Below are 21,025 nucleotides of genomic sequence, written 5' to 3'. Positions count from 1 at the left end.
GAACACACTTCAAAAAGCTTTTATTGGCTTTAATTTCCAAAGTACAGACATTTGAAGCAATTCTGTAAAGACCCTGAGTTTTCACAGGGCTTGTTTTGGCTACCGTAAAAAAACAAAAACAAAAACGCACACACACACACCATAGTTTTCCTGCTTGCCATATGATCTCTTTGGGAGATGGACAACCCTCAAAGGCACTGATTGGTGACATTGGTGGCTTTGGTCCTTACTCAGGCAGCCAGCTCAGCCAAGGCCCTGTCCAAGGGATCCACTGACCAGTAGTTGTCATCCCAGCCGAGGAACCAGCCCACGAAGGAAGGAGGCTCAAAGCCCTGCCTAACGACCGTGATGGGGGTTCGCCTGTCCCGATTCGCTGGATCTGTCTCGATGTACCGCTTAGCTGCAGACACACAAGGGGAAGGAGACGCAGGGATTCTCAGTGTGATCTCCTCAGGGGGAGAATAGCCTTACTGACCACCATCACTGAACGCAGGCAAAGACCCCACATGAATTACCCCCAACACAGGAGGAACAGAAACTTCTACGTAAATTCCTGCCTCACAAAGTCCCCTGCGTGTATCATTTCCCCTCTGGTGATTAAGAAACATTGAATAAACTGCTCTTAGACTCCCAGCCTCTAGATTAGATTTCGGGATTCTGCTTTCCTACATGGGGGCCCCTAACAAGGGAATCCTTGAACACCCTAGGAATTAGACATGGCCTCTCCTCTTCCTTCCCCAGTAAGCCCGCGGGCGTTATGAAGGGACACGTTGATCTCTTCATATCTGCTGTAGGTTAGACCTGGCACATCCCTCAAAACCTCTCAGAGAGCCGGTGTCTTCGGCTCCTTGAAGGTGACACCCCCACGCCTTCATCTCCCCTCCAAGTCCCCGTGGCTTCACATTGTACACTCGTCCCACCTCGATGCCTCGCCACGGGTTCCATCAACAGAGTCAATCCATCTGGGGAAGCTTCCAAAGTAACCCTCCCGTCTTTATGAACAGATTGCCTCCGCCCATCACAACCAACTATTGGGATATCACCAAGCGAGGCTCTAGAAGGTCAGACTATGAGCAGAAAGTCCCTATCCTTATGGATGCTAACTCCTAGGAGAGCATCAGAAGCTGCTCTCACGCCCACCTCCCACCCTCACCCACAGTCGAAGACCCCAACCCTCTTACAGCCTAAGGCTCACCCCACCCACAACCAAGCCTCACCAGAAGTCAAGGCTTCTGTCTTTTCCTCTTCCTGGGAGTCTTTTCCAACCCAGACAAAGACCTGGAGTGAGATGTGAAATGAAAATCACGTGAGAGGGGCCGGCGACAGTCACTGCCTCATGAAGAACAAGGGTAGAGGAGGGTCCTGGGTGCCAGCAAGACAAAACTCTCCACAACCAATAGCCTTCAAACAGCAACTGGAAGGGCATGGGACAGAGGCTGCAAAGCAGCGGCCTACAAATGTGTTTGCCATTAAGCTGTTGGCCTGTAATAGCCTTCAAATTTGGTTATCAATGATGGCCTAAGAGTCTGGCTTTCCAGCCTCTCCTGAAACAGGGGAGAATCTGGAAGCTGGGCCATCACCTTCACTAGGATGAAGCTGAAAGGGTAGGTCCAGTTTACCTCGGGCTACACCATTCCTCATGTTTCCTCATCCCAGCCTGCACACCTGCCATCACTGCAATACAGCGGCAGTGTTGGAAAGCCCCCTTTAAGAGCTCACGAGTCACACCTTTAAAGGTCACCCAACAAATGCACTCGGAAAGGCTGCCCATCCTTGCATCTTGACCGACATGTGTCAACCCCTGCTGATTTCTACACACCATCTATTGTTTATATCTTTTTGTGTATGTACTCGTGTGTACTTGTGCCACAGTGCACACAGGGAGGTCAGAAGACAACCTTGGGTGTGGGTCCTCGCCTCACACTTTGTTTGAGGTGGAATCTTCTTGTCCATAGTGACGCAGCCAGACAAGCTGGCCCGTGAGCTCCTGGGGAGTCTCCTGCCTCTGATTTCCTCATTCCCCTCTTGTTCAGGAGTGTGGCATCACAGGCACACCCATCACTCTCGGCTTTTCCTTGGGTTCCGAAGACCTGAACTCAGATCCCCACGCGTGTGTAGCAAGTACTTTATCCACTGCACTGTCTCCCCACCCTGCCATCTAGTTTTTGCTTCTTTCAAGAGAATCTCATTCAAGACTGACTGCCATGTATCAATGGCAATTAATTTTATCAAATGCCTTAAATGAGGAAATGCCAGGCTCGATGGCTTTTCCTTATTTACAAACATGTTCCTTACAGAACTGGAAAGCCCTCTGAGTCAGGACTGGTCAGTGTCCCTTTGACTTGTCTCAGGATTCCCAAGCACTTAGCATTTTGCCTGGAAAGTGGTGAAACTAAGAAATGCTGGCCGAGGACTGCCAAGGAGATGCATAAGCAGGTAATGTCTCTGACCACTTAGTCAACGATGACAGCCATATTGTTCAAGCTGCAAACATTGATCTTCCCACCGAGCTGTCCCAATGCTGCCCCATGGGAGAAAGACATGGGACTTTGTGTTCAGCCACTCTACAGTCTGGAAGATGCTGGGAACAGACACTTGATAGAAGAGTTACTGAGCTGACACTCCCACGGGAATAGATCCAGACTGGGCAGAGGTCAGCTTGATGCAGTCCTTCACTCCCAGCATCCCCAGTACACAGCACTATGCAGATGCTCAACTGACACTGGATGAATGAATGAATGAATGAATGCTGGCGTCCCTGCTGGGGTCTCCACAGCAGCTACCCTAGCAGATGGCACTAGAGGGCTCAGAGCTGGGGAGTGACATTTTCAAGTCTCCAAATCACACTGAGCAGCTTACATCTGCACATGACACACTACTAAGTTCAACTTTCTGCAAAGACATATTTAAAGCCAGTATCCACACTCCCCTGAAGCTAGAGGGGAATAACATGATGTGGGGCTATGTGACCTGGGTTTCTAGGGTGCTGAGTAGATTCCAACGACCATGTATCTGCCAGGCAGGTCCCACCACTTCCATGTTACAGCTGTGGAAATGGAAGCTCAGAGAGAGGGTGTGGCTTGTAGCCATTCCAGGAAACACCTGGTATTGTCTCTTTTATGCCCTTCCCATGGTGACTCATCTTAGAACTAAGAGTCCAACTTCTCCCTCTACCCAGGTCTTCTCCCTCTCTCCTTCACTCACCTGGTCCCAGGTGTCCAGGAGCATGACGTCATCAGTAGCCAGGTCTTCCTGCATAAGCTCGCCAGGAACCTCTTCGATCTGGGAAGGGTCAAAGGGGAGGGAGAGTCAAGGAAGAAGCATCAGCTGGTCTCCCTACAGAGGCCCTCCCCCCCCCCCCGCCCTGGGCCATCAGACTTTCCTCGGGCTCTGGGGTTCACTGACCCCTGGACCCGCCTCCTTCCCTAGGCACAAGTAGACTCACCACAAAGCGTCCGATCCTGTTGGAGCAGGCAAAGAGTCGAGGAGGATGGGCATCCATCTTCTTGTCCTTAAGCCTGGGGGATGTGCGGTAGGCAGTCTTCCCGCCCAGAGCCTCCCAGAAGGCACCTGTGAGGGGAGATCACCTCAGTGGCCAAGGGAAACAAACCCCTTACACCATGAGCACATCTCACCAGACCCCAGACCAAACTGTGCCCAAAGCGCGTTCTCCACTCTAAGATCTCAAGGGGCTCAGGATGGAAGAGAATGGAAAGAAAAGCCTGGAGAGGGTAAGCAGGCAGAAAACACAGCGCAGAGACGAGAGCACTACAGGACGGGGCTAATTATCTCCTCTCAGCACATGAGGTGGTAGAGGCCCAGAAACAGGACAGCAATTTACCTAAAACAGCCTGGGAGTGGAAAAGCCAGGAGGCAAATCTGTTTTAAGTCCGATTTCCGTGCTCTTTCTACAATGCCTGCTGTCTACGTGTGTTCTGCTTATTTATAGAAATGTATCACCATTAAAGATACAACTTCCTCGTCTCCACGCATTGCCACCAGCTACATTTCAAGTCCTCAAAAGCCACAGTGACCATCAGCCACCAATTTGGGGCTGGGAGGTACGGAACACTCATCCTCACAGATGGGTCTGCTGGATGGAGAGGCTGCATGCCCACGCATGCGTGGACAGAGCGTGCACAGACCAACTGTCCTTCACTGCTTCCATGAGATACCAAGAAAGCGGGGAGGGTTCTGAGTATCAGCAGAATAGAGGGCTGAGGGCTGAAGCAGGGCCTTCCTTTCTATAGATCTGAAGGTCCAGGGCCTCTCTGACTCTGTCACTCATCGCTCTCACAAGACTTCCTGGGAAATGGTCAACAGCCCCTGAAGCCCCCTTGCACCATCCACACCAAGTTCCCCTTTCTTCAGGAGATTATCCATCGCGGGCTATCACCCTCATTCCATCAGCAAACGCTGAGGGTGAAGGCAGCAGAGAAGGATGTGGAGATGGAGCTCCGGGCAGTGGGAATGGGTGGGTCCCCACTCGCCGCACCTGGTTCACTGCCTTCCTCCACCTGCACGTGCTGGGACCGAAGCACCTTCAGAAGCTCCTGGGCACCGGTCTTCTCCGCCTCACTGGCTCCTGCACCCACCCACAGGTAGGCAGCGGAAGGGGTTTTCAGCACAAAGGCATCGTTGGAGTTCAGAGCACCAGACTTCGGCATCACCTGGAGGTGGGGTGGGACAGGCAGCATTCAACTAATCAGGAGCCAGAAAAAACAACCCTGCCCCCTCCTTATAGCCAGGAGACCCTGCAGTGGGACAAACTTCTTCCCTTCAGAGATGGAGAGCACAGAGTTTGGAGACTGAAGGGGGGGTCTGGCTAATTCCTATGTTTCTTGGATGCATGGTGGTGAGAGGGAAGTATCCAGAATTTGGGGCTGCCTTAGCAAAAGTTGTATGTTCAAAACAAAGGAAGTGATTGAGTAATTCGAGGCACCAAGACCATAGTGTCTACTGGAATGGAACCAGACATGGTGTCCTGGCTGTACAGAGTGAGTTCTAGGGAAGGGAGTGAGGGAAAGCGTGTGAGGAATCCTGGAGGGGTAAGGGGCTGCCAGGGAGGAAGCTCTGGAGAGCCCGCTTCCTCCTCCTCCCACCCAGGCCACTGGAGGGCAACCCATTGGGCCTAGAGGACTTGAGGAGGGCAGACCTGCCCGTGTTCTGGGACCTGGCATTACCTCCACAGCCCTGGTGGCTCCAGAGCTGCTGGCTCGCACTTGGAAGAGGCGGATACTGGCAGGAGCTGTCTGCCCACCGTCTCGGGAGGTGCCACCCTTGTAGATGATCATGGGTTTCCCGCCAAACAAGCTCATGAGGTGTGCAGGCTCTTTGCCTTGGACCACTCGGCTCTGGCAGTGAGAAAGGAGAGAGTCAGCTTTTCTTTTTCTTTTTAATGTGGTTCTGGACCATTCCTCCAGTAAGGCCCCCACACTGTGTCTGACTATGGTTGGGGGCGCCGTGCCGGGAACAACATCGATCATACTCTGCAGCACCACAGTACTGAGAAGAGAGAGCGGGAGATGATGTCACTGCCCAGGTCCCCTGGGGGCTGTTTTCCCACCAAGCCTTGCCTTACAGCCCCTGAGTCCAGTCCAAGAACCAGGGAAGTCCAAGTTTATAAACATGACCTTAAAAGGAAGGACGGCTCGCTTGAGTACATTCTTCCAGAATGCTGAGGTCAGTCCCAGACACATGAGAGGGTGAGGGAACCCAAAGAGCCTTTCAAGTCTGGAGGCACCACTGTACCCCATGTAGCCCTAACTCCCAACTCTCCCCTGCCCCCAGCATGTCTTCTTACTTAGATCTAAACACAGCACATAGATTTCCTTGTCCTAAACGTGCCCTACAGGGATCAACTGTGTCATCCCCTGGTGGACAACCAAGAGAGGGTATGGAGACACTGCCCTGTAAGGCACTTCTATATCTCTGGATACAGACATTAAGTCTAGTGCATAGGATCCCTGCATAAAAGTTTATTGCATGGGTAGGTAAGTAGATAGATGGATAGATGTATGGGTGGGTGAGTGGATGGATGGATGGATGGATGGATGGATGGATGGATGGATGGATGGGTGGATGGATGGGTGGATGGATGAATGGATGGATAATCAGGCAGCTAAGTGAGCAGACAGACGAGGTCCCGACTGAAACCATAAGAGGCAATGCTCTGGCTCACCTGGACAGGAGTTCCTCCCAGCTCCTCATCCAGCTGGGCAGTCAGGATGGCAGAAGCAGCAACCTCATCCTGGGTAGACTGGGCACCCTGCCTAGAAGAGGGAGAAAGACTCAGCTCTCGTTTCCACAGCTCCTGGGTCATGAGTCTCTTCCTTGCTCTGAGCTCTAGTAACCCATGAAGCTACTTGTAGGGGTGACCTGGGATGGAGAAGTGAAGGGACCGTGGGGAGAGCCAGACACAATGGCTTTGTCAACCTGCCTACTCCTAGCTCAGGTACACCGGGCAGATTCCCTTGTCCTAAAAGTGCCTGCGGAATTCCCTGGGTCCTCTGATAGACATACAGAGAGCGTACTGAGACTCAGATGCACAAAAGTAGTCAGGGCATTTGCTGGTATACAAAGACGGATCAGAAACAGCTGGCATGATGTGTGCCATCTGTGAGGAAAGACACCAGTCAATCACCCTCATGGGGACATGCGAAAAGGACTCTTGGATGTGCACTGTGTGTGGTAACTGCCCCGAGAGGGAGAGTTAGGGAGACTCAAGGTCCTCCTGCCTCAGCTTCTTACCAAAGCTGGGCCTTATAGTATTGTCCCTGGCACACACCATATGTCAAAAAGCCTCCTAAGAATTTTGAATCATATGTTGAACTTAGTGATACGGACCTGCAGTTTCAGCTACCTGGGGAGTTAAGGGAGAAGGATTGCAAGTTCAAGGCCTGCGTGGGCAAATTAGTGGGGTTCTGTCTCAAAATAAAAGGTAAAAAACGGGATCACTGGAGGTGGCTTGCCTAGCTACACTGAAATACCCTGTCTCGAAAAACCAAAACAAACAAACAAAACAAGATAAGCAAGCAAGCAAGAAGCAGATGCTTTTAAAAATATGGGATTGCCAAACAGTCTGTGCACATGATTCCTGAGAATCACTCCTCAGGGGTTACGGTCATAAAAGAGAGGGGTAAGCTCTGTCACAATCCCAGAAGGCTTAGGAGACCCCTTGGGGTCCTAAGCCCTAGAGATGTCCCATGGGATCTTGGGTTAGGACCGGGGCCAGGAAAGACTGAGGAATGCAGATCTGGTGTCACAGAGTAGACACGGACAGATGCACAGCCCCGCATCAGCCGGCCCACAGCTGCCTGGGCTGTGAAAGGAAGCAGGCAGGGCAGAGCTTATGTGAGAACTGACCAGGGCTTCTTGCTTTGTTTTCTTTTGTTTTGTTTTGGTTTGGTTTGGTTGTTTTTTGTTTTGCAACTCTTCAGTAGGTCTAAAATTATTTCAAAATGAAACTTCAATGGAGGAGAAATATGACAACTATTATTCAGACAAAAGTCTGAAACTGTCTAGTAACAGGGACACCAGTATCTTTTGTTTGTCTTTTGGGGGACCCAGAGCTGCCAGCATGCACAAAGTGTTGTGCCACTGAGCCACACCCTGACCCCAAATGCAAACTTAAAGTCTTAAAAACAAACAAACAAACAAAAAACCACCTATCCATGAGTTTAACAACGCAATCTGCTTAGGTGGATCCTGGGTAACAGTCTCCTGTATGTAGCTGGCAGGTACACAGGGATATGAAAGGCCGCCGGGGAAACTGGAGCTATCTATCAAAATGACTGACAGGTTCATTGACTGGAAATCCACTCCTGGGAACTCGGCATAGAGACTTTCTCTGAACACCGACTCTCGGTTAATAGTCACTAATGCAGATGAGACAGTGGACCAGCACCCAAGTATGCATGGGTGTGGTGGGAGCTTGTCAGTAAACCACGGTACAGTAACCCAAAGGAATGTCATGGCTGTTAGACACACACCCACACCAGGAAGCTGTCAGTTTCCAGGAAGGTAATAGCCTAAAGGCCAGCTACAGGGCAATGCACTTAGTGTGCACTCACGTTATACATCCTTCCAGTAATCACGCAAAAAGGATAAGTAAAAATTGCCACACTAATCAAGAGGAAAGGGTGGGGCTTGGTGGATGAGTCACAGGTGTAACAAAAAGTTCAGAATGACACCTTTGGGCTTTGCTTTGGATCTGGAGCAATGTGATTCTATGTTCTGCTGTAAAACAACTATTCAAATATTTATTGTAACTGATATGTATGTGTGTGTGTGTATTACATATTTCTGTAGTACAGGATAATCTGTAATTATTACAATGGAAGCCTCTGGAAGGATAAACTAGTATTAGCACTTGGCACTGCCTGGCAAGAGCCACTGGGTTGGTGTGTCCCTGTCCCTAAGTTGGGCATGACAAGAAGTTCAGGGTTGTGACTCTGCTTGAGAATGGGCCTCAGCAGGGTCTGGTTGTCCAAGCTCAGGCCTCTATACTCCAGACTCCGTTTGTCAGCATATTCAGACACAATCATGGCTCTGCACATTCCCCCTAAGACTCAGCAGGCAGCCGAGGCTCCTCACCAGTTGTAGATGATCTGTCCCTGGCGGCCACCGTGGCGGTAGTTGTACAGAATGATGTAGCTGTCGCCTCCGTAGAACTGCCCGTATGTGGCAGGGTCCACTGGCACCTTGTCGGAACCTTCAATTCTCCAGATCTGCAGAGGCAGAGCTGAGGTCAGACACTGCACTGTGCTCTCTGTCACCCTGGGCGAGCTGGAGACCCCAGCATAGTAGACAGTGTGGAGACCAGGACAAGCTTTTCATGGGAGCACAGTACCACCCAGGCCCAAGCAAAGTTAAATAATTTGCTCGGTGCACAGAGCCCTTGAGAGGCACAGCAGGATGTGATCGCAGAGCTCCTGCTCTGGCTCTTCCCACCACGTCTGACCAGATGATCTGTTCTTCCCCCTAAAAAGCCCCTCAAGACAGCTCTAGATTAGAAGATTGAGCCAGGCCTGAGTCAAACCTAAGCCACTCCCCTTGAGAGGTCATATGACTTCCGACAACCCCTTGAGAGGTCATACGACTTCCGATGACACCTCTCAGAGCCTCGGCTTTCTCACCTGAAAAGTGATGATGACAACAGCTGTAAATGGTGTCAAGCCTTCAATTTTAGTCATGAAGATGCCAAGACGCCCCTACCACTTGAGCTAGCTCTATTAGGTCCAACTGCCATTAACAGGACCGGCATTATATCCCCAGTATTTCCACTCTCCCTATGGATTTTATAGGTCACTTCATTCATTGGGGGCATAGTTGGGTGGGCTCAGAATGACCCCTCACTGGCAGATCTGTACAGACAGCACTAGCGACTAGTCATCGGGAGGCCCTCTAGTGACACCTAGTGGTCAAGCAGAGGCACTGAGCCCGCAGCGTGGAGTCTTGGAGGTGAGGGCTCAAACCTCATTTTACAATGAGCATGTGAGGCTCAGAGAGGCTGAGTAAATAGCCAGGCTCAACTCTCTGTCTACCAAACGCTTTCGCTGCCTCCTCTGCACACTTCCCAGTAGTATGGCGAGAACAGCAACCGCGACAATAACGGTGACTGTTGCTATGCCTCTTAGGGGAACAGTGGACGCTGGCCTGGAATGGGCTCTGGGCCCTAAGCATCTATGAACACACCTCTACCTCTCCACCTGCACCCTGTCTTCCCACTCCTGGGTGCATCATCTCTCCCCTAACCAATCATGACAACCCCCACTCCCAGATGTTCCAGCTCATGTTTCTACCTCTTACCTATTTTTATGGCAGGCTTTTAAAGCACAGAACCAAATCTGACATACATCTACTAAAAACAAAAGAAAACCCAAGATATTTTATTACTGTCATACTCCATGCACTGCACTCATGGTCCGTCCTGAGAATACCACCGGCACCATGCTCCTCAAATAGCAGGTCCTGCCTGGAATGTGCCCCTACTCCTGCCTGGAATGTGCCCCTACTCCTCACAGCAAACTTCTGCTCCTACTGTGATAGCCAATCCCAGTCACTCCATTCCCACTGCCCTCCCTGTGTTCCCACAAAAATCCCAGAGTTTTCCTTCAGCTCCGGAAACAACAGATCTCAAGACTCTACTGTGGTTGTGGTCACCTCCCCTCCCACCCAGGCTCTCCTAGGGAGGAAGATGAAGTTTGGGAGCCTGGCACACAGTAGGTACTCATGGAATGTTGGTTGCTTAAAAAAACAAACAAACAAACAAATAAAAAAGTGAAAGTGAAGAATCTCATGCACCACAACTGTGGTGCAAACCTGGGAGAAACACCCCCAGGGCTGCAGAGGGTTGGGTGTGAGCCATAGCAGGTGCCTGCTAGGGAGACAGGGAAGGGAGGCATCTAGCCAAAGCCAGCCCAGGCACAGTGATGCTGTAACAAGCATTTAGAAACTGCTTTTGGTTAGAAAGCATGGGCTCACAGGGTAACTGAAGCCAGGAGAACATGGAATTCTCCATCTTGCTTAGGTCTGTGCCACTTGCTCAGCTCTGCTTGTAGACACATTACTTCAAGGGGAGTCTCGCAGACCTATCTCAGCTGCCTTTGCTCCTCCAAGGCTGAAGGCACACAGATGTGTCATTGTCCTGAACCTGTGCTCACTCTTGAGGGGCTGATTGCCTCCAGTGATGGGGAATATCCAAGAGACCGGGGCAGCACCCTGGAGTCAAACTGGCCTAGATTTGCAGACTAGATATCAGATGATTCACCACGCCATGCTTGGCCCAAGATGGCTTATTCATACACACCTCTAGTCCCAACTCTCCCTATATCTAAACCCAAAACTCAAGTCAGTGCTGTGAAGATGCCCTTGGGGTGGGGTCTTGGGGCCCTTTGCTTGTTCTCCCCAGTTTGGCTACATTGAGGAAGCCTCAGTCTGCCCTGCTCCATCCTTTAGCTGGTGTAACAGGGACGGCAACTGAGCCTGGGCTGTGGGAGCCTGGGCTGTGGGAGCCTGGGCTGTGGAATCAACCATGGTTGTGGTCACCTGTTTCTGGCCAGTTCCATCATCATCCATTCCATGCTGAGCGGCCATGGCGGTGGAGGTGTGCAGTGTAGCGGCATCGAAAGGCACGCGCTCCACGTTGGCAATGTGGCTGGAGAGGTAGCCCAGGCCTGGGCCGTCGGTCTGGTCTGGGTCCCGCCAGTTCTTGAAGAACTGCTTAAAGAGAGGGGTCTCGCCGCCCTCTGGGAGAACTGAAACCTGGGAAGGGAAGAGAGGCTTAGGGTGTGGCCGGGCTGCCTAGCGGGGGTCTTAGGGAGCCTCAGGTGCTGGCTGGCCCCTGGGGAGGATGGGAGACCCTCTCCATCCCTCACCCCCAGCGAACAGGCCTCTCCCTGACATCAGATCCTCACCTGGGTCTGCCTGGGGTACTGCATCTTGGAGATGAAGTCAGAGGCTGTTTTGAGGGCGGCCTTCCGCTCCTCCATGTTGGCCTGCTTGCCTGCCAGAAATCAGAAGAACGATGTAAGGCCAGCAGCCAGAGGTCCCTGGAAAGGGGTAGCCAGTCCACCTCCCTATCCTCCTTACATTTGACAATAGCCAGAGAGCACCACCCCTAATCCCTGAGGGTTCCTAGTTCCAAGAGACACTCCCCGTCTCCTGGCCAATAACAGCAACCGTGACAACCACTGTGGTCAATTTACTGAACACAGATTCGGTGCCAGAACGACACTCAGATTATTCCATTTAATCCACACAAAAGCCTTAAATCATGGAGGTCACGGCTGATTTGTGCCCTCTCATATATAAGGAAATGGGGTCTCAGAGAGGTCATAGGAAATTAGCCAGCTGCACCAGTACAGACACCCAGGCAGCACACTTTACACAGAAGCCTCCTTCCGGCAAGATGGTCCTGCCTATCCACAGTCTGGCCTCGGCTCCAGTCCTTGAGAGCCTTTAAGAGTCAGGCGAGGCCCTGGCCAGTCCATGCCCACATCCCTCAGACAGACAGCCCAGTCTCGAGGAGCCTCTCAAGTTCTTGCTGTCCCTATTCACTTTCCTCCCTCCCGTCTTCCCAGCATCAGGGTCAGAGGAAGCACTGGGGGTCTTCTTAGACATCTCCAGGCTCTCACAGGAGCCCTCCATCCACAAGGATTTCCCTCGTGACTCCTGGTGCAATTTCCTTCACAGAAAGCCCTGATACCCAGCAGAGAGTTCCAAGTCTTATAATAACATATTGCTTAACACTGTTCAGTATGCTGGGGCCCAGGAAGCACTGGACCCACGGAGCTCAATCTACACACACACACACACACACACACACACACACACACACACACACACACTATGGTATCCATTAACTTCTTGGAGGACTGATCTTGCCACACAATTAGCAAACATTCATTTGAGCCCAAACAGGGGCTCAGGCCCAGCAAGGGTCTAAGATCACACAGTGACTCAACTGCAAAATGAGACATTGATTCAGGATCCCACTGCCTTCATTGTCCCAGCAGCCTCTGTTCTCCCTAGGACTGGGATCCTAGAAACCTGTGGCGACCTAGGACCCGCCCCATACCTTTCCAAACAAAGATTTTCCCATCTCTGCCATGGTCCAGGATGAAGCAGTCTTCAGATCTCAGGGCGCCCTGGGCGAAGGGGTTCTCATCAGCCACGAGGGAGACTGACATGCTGCCCCCACCGTTGGAGACCTGTGGGGACAGAAAAGGGGGCGTGTGAGCACCAGAGGCAGGCAGGGGCAGGGGGGCAGATCAACATCCATGTCCACCAGCTCTGCAGCACACCCAAGCCTTCGGCTCTTCCACCTTGCCTGTAACACAGATGCTACTGCACCTAGAATAGGAAGGTGGGGAAACGGAAGGGAAGGAGGAGGAGCTTGAGGCCGAGCGTGTAGCTCACAGTCGAGTGCTGGCCTAGCATGCACAAAGCCTGGGGTTCTAGTCTCCTAGCACCACATAAACCAGGGGTGGAAGTGCACACCTGCAGTCCTGGAACTCAGGAGGTAGAGGCAGGGGATCAGAATTTTATCCTTGGCTATGTAGAGAGTTGAAGGCCAGCCCAGGATATATGAGACCTTGTCTTAGTAAAAGTATGGGGGCTCTGACAAGACGTAGAATTTGCTGGGAAGCTTTTGAAATCACGAATAACGAAAAGAAAAATGTCAACCAGCAAACATGGTGTGCCAGCCTGGACCATGCTTGGAATGAAGTTGGGAGGACCAGAATCATGCCTATAATGGGTGGGCATCATTGGCCAGTCTCAGTCTCTTAGCTGACAAATGTGCCGGCTTGCTTACGTTAGGCTAAGGAGAAGCTGGATAAGGGTTATGGACTCTCTGCAATATTCCCTTAAATCTAAGAAATTCCAGTATAAAGAATTCATTCTACTTAGAAACAAGAGATATCCACTAGCTAAGATTTCACAAGACCCGCTCTGGGTAAGCAGGGACTTCTGTGTCCCCGGGGAGGGAGATTCGGGAGCTGGGGACTGCCACATAGCAAAACCCATGAGCCTCACTCCAGATTCTATAATGACAGGGACGGGGTAAGGGCTGGCACCTGCCTGGTGTGCACAAGCCAAGGCCCAGCATGGGCCCCAGCAATGAGAAGGAGAGCTGAGCACACACAAGGAAGACATCATCCCTCGCCTGGCTCTGCAGTGTTGTGGTTTCCTGAGGCACTCTCATCCCTGGTGCAGACTCCCAGAAACCCTACCAACGTTTTGGCAAAGTTGAGCCTCTGGCTGGGCACAGTGGTGCAGATCTGCAACCCCAGGACGTAGAGGGCTGAGGCACAAGGATCAAAGCTAGCCTGAGCTGTACAGTAAGATGAGATCCCGTCAAACAAATAACAATAACAAAACCCACACACCTAACCCAAGCAAACCAAAACACCAACAAAGGTTGTTTCTACTTTGCAGGGAAGGGGTAGGGAACCAATTAGGGTGGTCCAGACGAGCTCAGCATCCCCTCTTACTCTCCGGCTTCAGTTCCCCAGTTCTCCTGCCTCCCAGCCTGACCCCGTGTGTAGTATGGGCGACAGTAGCCCGGGGCTCACCTTGTAGAGCTTGGCCAGCCTTCGGTTGGCTGCATCTTCCTTGGCTGTGTCCTCGGTACCTTCAGGCAGAGCTGGCTTGGGGCCCAGCACCTGGAGGAGGTGTCAATGAGGTGGAAGAGAATCCATGAGCATGGAGGCTTCTGGAGGAGCTCCCCGGGAGGCCATGCCCATGTCCCAGATGCAACCTGCCTGGCCCTGACATCTTGAATCTACTCCTTCTGAAAAAGAGCTCTCATCAAGTACCAGCCGTCCTTCCCTCCCTGTGCCCCACCCCCAGGCTGGACTTTCCTTCAGTCATCTGCTTTGCATCGGAGCCAAACGCAATTGGCAAACACCTTCTAGCCAGAACTGGAGGGGATCTTACCACTCTCTGTTCGCTGGTCTACACTGCTTCTAGGAGGCTGTCAGAACTAGGACCTCAGCTGTCACCACGACAGAGCTCATGTCTGCTCTGTTCCATCCCAGCTATTATCCCTGGTGTCTGGACCTTTTCCCCCATAAAATCCCTTTGCCAAAAAAAAAAAAAAAAAAAAATCGGAACTAGATGTCCCCAGCAAGTAGGAGCAACGTGGCTCAGAGCAGAGACTTTGACTCCTCCATTTCCTGGGGAGCCTTGCCTCTCTGTTGGCAGGTTCTCAAAGCATTGTAGCCTAACTGATAATCCATCCGTTAACTGAAGGAGCCATAAATAACCAGGCACGTCAGAGGAGGCCACTGATGGCTGGGTCTTAATCATTTCAGCTAGTCCTCAAGAGCTGCTGGGGGGACCTCTTTCTTAGCCTGCTTCTTGGTCGTAGCCTGCCCCCTGCCCACCCCACCCATGCCCTACAGACACCTGCAGCATGGCTTCTGGCTCTCCCCCCTCTTCAGACACGTGTACTTGGGCACGCCCGCTCCTCTCGTTGTCCCGGATGCCCTTGGACACCTGTGTGGCCTTCAGCCTTTCAAATTTGTTGCTGCCGGAGCCACACCACTGATAGATATTCTGTAAGAAGACAGAGATCCCAGGAAGTCAGGGTCCAGCCTCTGCACAGCCTGCCTTGCAGAACGGCAATATGCAGCCTGTGGCTATGTACAAGCTCCCCTTGGCCTGTGCTTGCCCAGGTGAGGGCTGGCAGAGGGCACACACGTCACCCAAGGGCAATGGAGTGATTTGCATTCGAGGATACTGATTGTACAATGACATCTAGATTGCTGGCCGCTGTGGCTTACATATGACTTGTTCCTCTACAGTTCATGTTTGATGGCATTGTGGCAGTGTGGCTCAGAACATTCTGAGATTCTGTTATAGAGACCCCTGCTGGTAGAAAGCGAAACTGCAAGTACTATTTGTCTACAGCGCCCACAGCATTTCTGACCTACACCTTGCTTGTGTGCTAGTTATTTTTATGGTCAACTTGACATAGCCTAGGATCACTTGGGAAAAGGGAACCTCAACAGAAGAATTGCCCAAATCAGACTGGCCTGTGGCCATGTCTGTGAATGACTGTCTGGATTGGTCACTGATGTGGAGGACCCAGCCCACTGTGGGCAGTAACTTCCCTAGGCAGGCAGGCAGGTAAGCAGTGTACCTCTGGTGTTTCTGCTTCAGTTCCTACTTGAGTCCCTGCCCTGGTTCCCTTCAGTGACGGAGTGTGATATGGAAGTGTCAGAGTGTTCAGAACAGCTCAAACCAGAAACCACCCAAGTGCCCATCAACAGCAGGAATAATGAAGCGTCTGAGTCCCTGTAGAGTTGAGTGAGCTCCCACAATATGGAGGAACCTCAGATACACAAGGTTGAAAAGACGAATTCAATATAAGAGAGGAAGGTCTCCTGCACATAATTTCGGAAATGTACAAAACAAAACAAAAACGAAAACCTGAGTCTATCCAACTAAGAGTTCCGGTGGCTGCCCCTCAGGGCAGAGGGACTGGGAGGAACAACTAATGTTTTGCAGAGGGCAGAAAGGATGCTTCCTTTCTGGGTCTACAGTTAAAAGATGGGCAGGTACATCCACTGGGTGAAACACAGAACGGCAGTTGGGATTATAACACAGCTTGCCGTGTCACCTCAACAAGAAACTATGCTGAGGCTGAACAAGCAGCTCAGCTCATAACTGCTGAGTTACGAGCACCGTCTGCTCCTGTAGAGGACCTGGGTTCGACCCCCAGCACGGAAGCTCACAACCATCTGTAACTCCAGTCCCGAAGGAGCCAAGTCCCTCTTCTGGCTTCTCTAGGTACCAAGCACACATGGTACACAGATGAATATGTACCCCCAAACACCCTTACACATGCCACAGGCTCACATGCACAGAGGTTTTAGGGTGCGGTGTCTGGCTGTGACCATCGGCAGGTTTGTGTTCATGTGGCGCTATGAGGCAAGTCTGTGGGAAGCATCACCACTAACCTGTAAGTGGGCCTGGGATGTGTCCCATGCGCATCATCACATGCAAGCCTCATAGGCAATCAATGATGCTTACGTCATGTGTACACTGTGGGTCCATCCAAGTCTATGGGTGCGGTCACTCTGTAGGGTTTGTGTCCATGGTGGCTGAGAACTTATAGTCTTGCGCACAACTGCCATGTGCTTAGAAGCGTGTCTATATTCTTAAAGGTATGTAACTGTGCGTGTCCGATATCGGGGAGGCTGCATTTCAAGAACTCTGTGTAAATGGTGGGAACCCGAAGTCCATGCATACATGCGTGACAAGCTCAAGTCTACGTGTGGGAATCTAGGACCAGACTTAGCCATTCTAGATCTGTCTGCCCCACATATCCAGTGTCTGGTCTCCATCCACCAAGTGTTCATGCACCCCTTCACAAGTGTTTCCCCCTCCCCAGTGTCAGACCTGGCCAAGTTCACCACAGTGGCCTTGGAAAAGGTCAGGCAAGACTCACGTTTCCCAGGTCCAGAATGAAGCAGTCGCCGTTGTTGAAACTGTCCCAGGACACAGGGACCTCAGTGGCACGGACTACACGGCGTCCTTTGACCTGGAAGAGCCTCTGGACCACCACCTCATTGGGTACCACGTGTTTGAATCCAGATGCCACGCCTCCTTTCTGTCAGGTCAAGGGACAGTGTTAGTCCAGGGGAGGAGGTCTGGTGAAGCAGATACAGGGGGGTCACAGGACTGAAGGGAAGGAACTTCCAGCTGGTGGATAGATACTCAGCTCAACCAGGACTTTCACTGTTACGGTGTCTGATACTGAGACATTCTTTTCTGAGGTTCAGAAAAAATAAATAACATTTACCAAAACCACATGGCTAAGAAGTATTAGATGCCCTACACACTACATCCCTCTGAACCTTACACTCCACCTAAAAGATCCCTAGAGCCACTTCCTAGATCAAAGGACCGCAAACACATCTCTCTCGAAATCAGCATTCCCCAAAGGGCACGCTGTGGCACGCTACACAAGATAATCTTCAAGGAAAGGGATCCATCATCCAAGGGTAGGGGATGGTCCTACTCACTGGCCCTGACTGTTACACAACGAGCATGGACATACCAAAAGTTCCTATGGTGAACACCCACACTTGCCCTGTTTCACAGTCTCTCCCTGCCTCACCCCATTGCAAGGCATTCATCAGTTCAACGGGACATCAGAGGAAGCTGTCTGGGATGTCTCCAGCTTCAGGTACTCAACATCCCTTCACCTTACACTCATTGTGCCCAACCTGACCAAAGGCCAGAGATGTGAAGTGATTTCCTCAGGCGTGCTCAGCAAGCCCGTGGCACACTCAGGGCCTCCAGCCTCGCTGCCTGCTGTGGGTCCCGCACGTCTCCCTGTTCCACACACCATGGAGGTGGGAGCAAAGAGGCTTCTATAGGTTCTCAGATCCCCCTAACCAGGATCCTATCAGCCCATCTCCTTGCACTGACCCTAGCCTTACAATCTTGATGGTGTAAGGAGGCAGAGGCAGCTCCTGTAAGGCACAGTAATGGTAAGTGGAATAGACGTGTTTGTCACGTGATCATACCCACGACATCCCACATCCCACATGTATCTCAAAGGTAAGGGGAGAAGAGCCCACACATGAAGGGACTCGCTCAAGCTCTCACAGTGGGATGGGTGGTGCTGGGATCAAATCCCAGTGCGCCTGAATCTGAAAAATCATGTTCTTCCTCTGATATCAGATCATAGGCCCAGGTACAAGCAGTTTCAAGTTTCTGGGGGACTGGAGCGCCCTCTGGTGTCTCTTCTTGCTGTGGACGTAAAGGCTATCAGCATTGCCCATCACCAGGAAGAGCTGTGGTGCCACTGGGTGGAATGACCTCATTGTGGGGCAAGGCTACACCCGTGGCTTCCATCCTGACTTGGAAAGTCCACAAGTCAGTAGCAAGCCAGGAACTTTTCCCATCACAGAACGAATAAATCTGAGGTCAGATGGCCATGGTGCCTGAGACCCAAAATGATGTGAGGGCTGGAGGAGGGCAGGGGCTGAGGCAATCGCTGGGGACGAGGTGAGGGGCAGACACTGGGCAGTATACCCTAGTACTCTGTGCTTCCTTCAGTCACCCACAGGACCCCAGGGCCACATGACTGAGCAGCAGTAAGGCTGGACACCCGCTGTCCATGCAGGACTCACAACAGCCTCTGAGGTAGAACAGTCATGTCATCAACTCCTAGCAGGTGAGCCTGAGAGTCCCGGTGCACGCTACTCAGTGCTGCTGACTCAGGGAATAACACTTGGAGAGACGCGCATACGCGCATGCGCAAACACACACACATATATTATAGATATACACGTACATACACACATATATATATACACAAACGCACAAACACATACACACATACATACACATATTACACATATACCCACATACATGCACATACATGTATACGCATACATATACTCACACATACCCACATATACATACATACATACATATATACATATATACTCACATAAACACACATACATGTACAATATACATACATATACATACATATATACATACACCTACCCACCCACACACATACACATGATATATACATACACACACACACATAATAAATAAAGCTAGCTCTTAGAAGATACCAGTAAATCTACAAGGGAAAGGATGGGAATTTATAGTTTTTTTCTAGTGCTTTTTTTAAACTTTTTTTTTTTTTGAGGGATTGATTGTTGCTGTCTAATCTAATTTTTGGGTGAGGCAGGAAGAGATCAAATTCTTTGAACAAAATTCTCCAGAGTGAGTTGTTTAAAGAGCCATTCCCCAAATTAAAGTGATGAGAGGAGGTTTGTGGAAGAACCAAAGTGACCAACACCATTTGGTCTGCACCTACAGGGCTGGGGTCCCAGGGTCCTTCAGAGCTGCTTCTTATTCTTGGCAAATGTACACCAAGCTTGACATAGCTAGTGAGATATGGGAGCGGGGCACTAAAATTTCCACACACAAAAAAAAAATCAAAAAGTCAAACTGCGTTCGTAACTATAAACACTCCTTGGTGAGGCAGGAGCTGTGAGCTGTGCATCTTCTAGCTCAGAGCACTTTTCTAAGCAAAGGTCCCAGCGGATGTCTGGTTTCTATCTGACTGGAAGTCCAGGGCTCCCGGGACTCATGGGTCCAGCTTCCCTTTGAGCAAAGGACTTAAAATAACCCAGCCTTTGGGGGGGGGGGCGCTGTCAGAGCTCTGAATGAAGGTGAAGAGCTGGTCAGGTGATAACGGATTGGAAGCCTTCCCACCCCATCTGGGACAGTGACTTAGGAATGACCGGGGTAACAATAAGTGCTGCTCTCCCTGGTGGCTCCGTGTCCCCTCTCTGCCCCTTCTCTGACTCTGAGACAGAAGTGGTTCCCAGGAGGAGGCTTTCATAGAAACAAGTCTTATGTGACAAGCCTGGCTCCTTCGCATCTATAATAGATGAGGGTGGGGAGGCTGAGAACCTTGGTCTGGGCCTGCCAAGTGCGGGGGCGGCCTGAGGACCGAAGGAGGTAGTAAACAGGGCTGGCTGTGGGCCTCCTCTGTCCTCCAGGGGCCAGTTTCCTTTATGACTGAAGGCTCAAATCTGAACCCTGATTGGAATCTACCTCTCAAGTGGTCCTCAGAGCATGGTCCGGAACATTCCAGAAAATCCCCTTGATGTGGGAGCGGCTAGGCAGACATTCAGGCGATAAGCCCCACAGGGCTAAGACAGAGGAGGGTCAGGGACTCTTGAAACATCCACTCTGGGCTGGGTTAGATCCTTCACACTGAGTCTGAATTTCCTTCACATGACTCTCCAGCTGTGTGACCCCGAGTGAGTGCTTAACACCCCTGCACCACACTTTCCATGGCTACACAATGGGGTCAGTACTGGCCAGTACCTCACAGTCTGACATGAACTGAGTACAGTGCGTAGCACATTCCGTGGAAGGTACGTGATGTAAGAACATCCTACTAGCTTGCAGGTTCATTCCACAGGACCTCAGCCTTCCCATCTATCAAATGGGACTGTCACTGACACAACGGTGACAGCAATGATGCGAATGAAACGGGATCATAGAAAAGCTTCAGTGTATCAAACCTACCACTTCAAACCTGGGTGCCCATAGCCTGCTCCGCAACATTCTCTGGCCAGATAAGCTGCCCTTGTGTTCATGACAACGATCACATTTATATTTGCTCAGCTTTCCCCAAAGCAACAGGTAACTGAGGCAGACGGATGGCCCTAACCCCCGTGAGAGCTGACTGTGTGAATCCTGTGGGCTCCCCTTCTCTTCCTTCTTGCCTTCAGTGGATGACTCTCTGAAGACTGCCAGTACTCTCAAGTCCTTAGACAGGAAGGGATCTGCCTCGCCTGGACCCCGATGCTCAGTGCAGAGCCTGACAGAATCAGGGCGGGGCTGAGCTGGAACACAACTTCCACCACTTAGAGTTATGTGACCCTTCTGAGCCTCAGGTCTCCTCCCAGGGTTACCTTGGGGATAAAACAAGGCCACATACACTCCTAGTACCATCTGTAGCATGACA

At 51.2% G+C, this 21,025-nt stretch overlaps 1 protein-coding gene across 3 annotated transcripts in view; it reads right to left on the bottom strand.

Moving 5' to 3' along the window:
* Gsn (gelsolin) overlaps positions 1-21,025 on the bottom strand; it is a 51,450-nt gene continuing 30,425 nt past the window's right edge. For all 3 annotated transcript variants that reach the window (XM_021194316.1, XM_029535889.1, XM_021194314.2), the window contains 14 exons: positions 16,961-17,122; positions 14,914-15,063; positions 14,079-14,168; positions 12,581-12,713; positions 11,418-11,506; positions 11,050-11,265; positions 8,596-8,729; positions 6,182-6,272; positions 5,184-5,354; positions 4,496-4,670; positions 3,446-3,570; positions 3,205-3,282; positions 1,218-1,278; positions 1-400 (listed from right to left, as the gene is read on the bottom strand). In XM_021194316.1, the coding sequence (XP_021049975.1) occupies positions 231-400; positions 1,218-1,278; positions 3,205-3,282; positions 3,446-3,570; positions 4,496-4,670; positions 5,184-5,354; positions 6,182-6,272; positions 8,596-8,729; positions 11,050-11,265; positions 11,418-11,506; positions 12,581-12,713; positions 14,079-14,168; positions 14,914-15,063; positions 16,961-17,122 (1,845 nt within the window). In that variant the 3' untranslated portion in view covers positions 1-230. The remainder of the gene's footprint in view (positions 401-1,217; positions 1,279-3,204; positions 3,283-3,445; positions 3,571-4,495; positions 4,671-5,183; positions 5,355-6,181; positions 6,273-8,595; positions 8,730-11,049; positions 11,266-11,417; positions 11,507-12,580; positions 12,714-14,078; positions 14,169-14,913; positions 15,064-16,960; positions 17,123-21,025) is intronic.

Source organism: Mus pahari, chromosome 3, assembly GCF_900095145.1.
Source record: "Mus pahari chromosome 3, PAHARI_EIJ_v1.1, whole genome shotgun sequence".
NCBI classification, from domain to species: Eukaryota; Metazoa; Chordata; class Mammalia; order Rodentia; family Muridae; genus Mus; species Mus pahari.
This window is presented reverse-complemented; position numbering and strand designations above follow the sequence as displayed.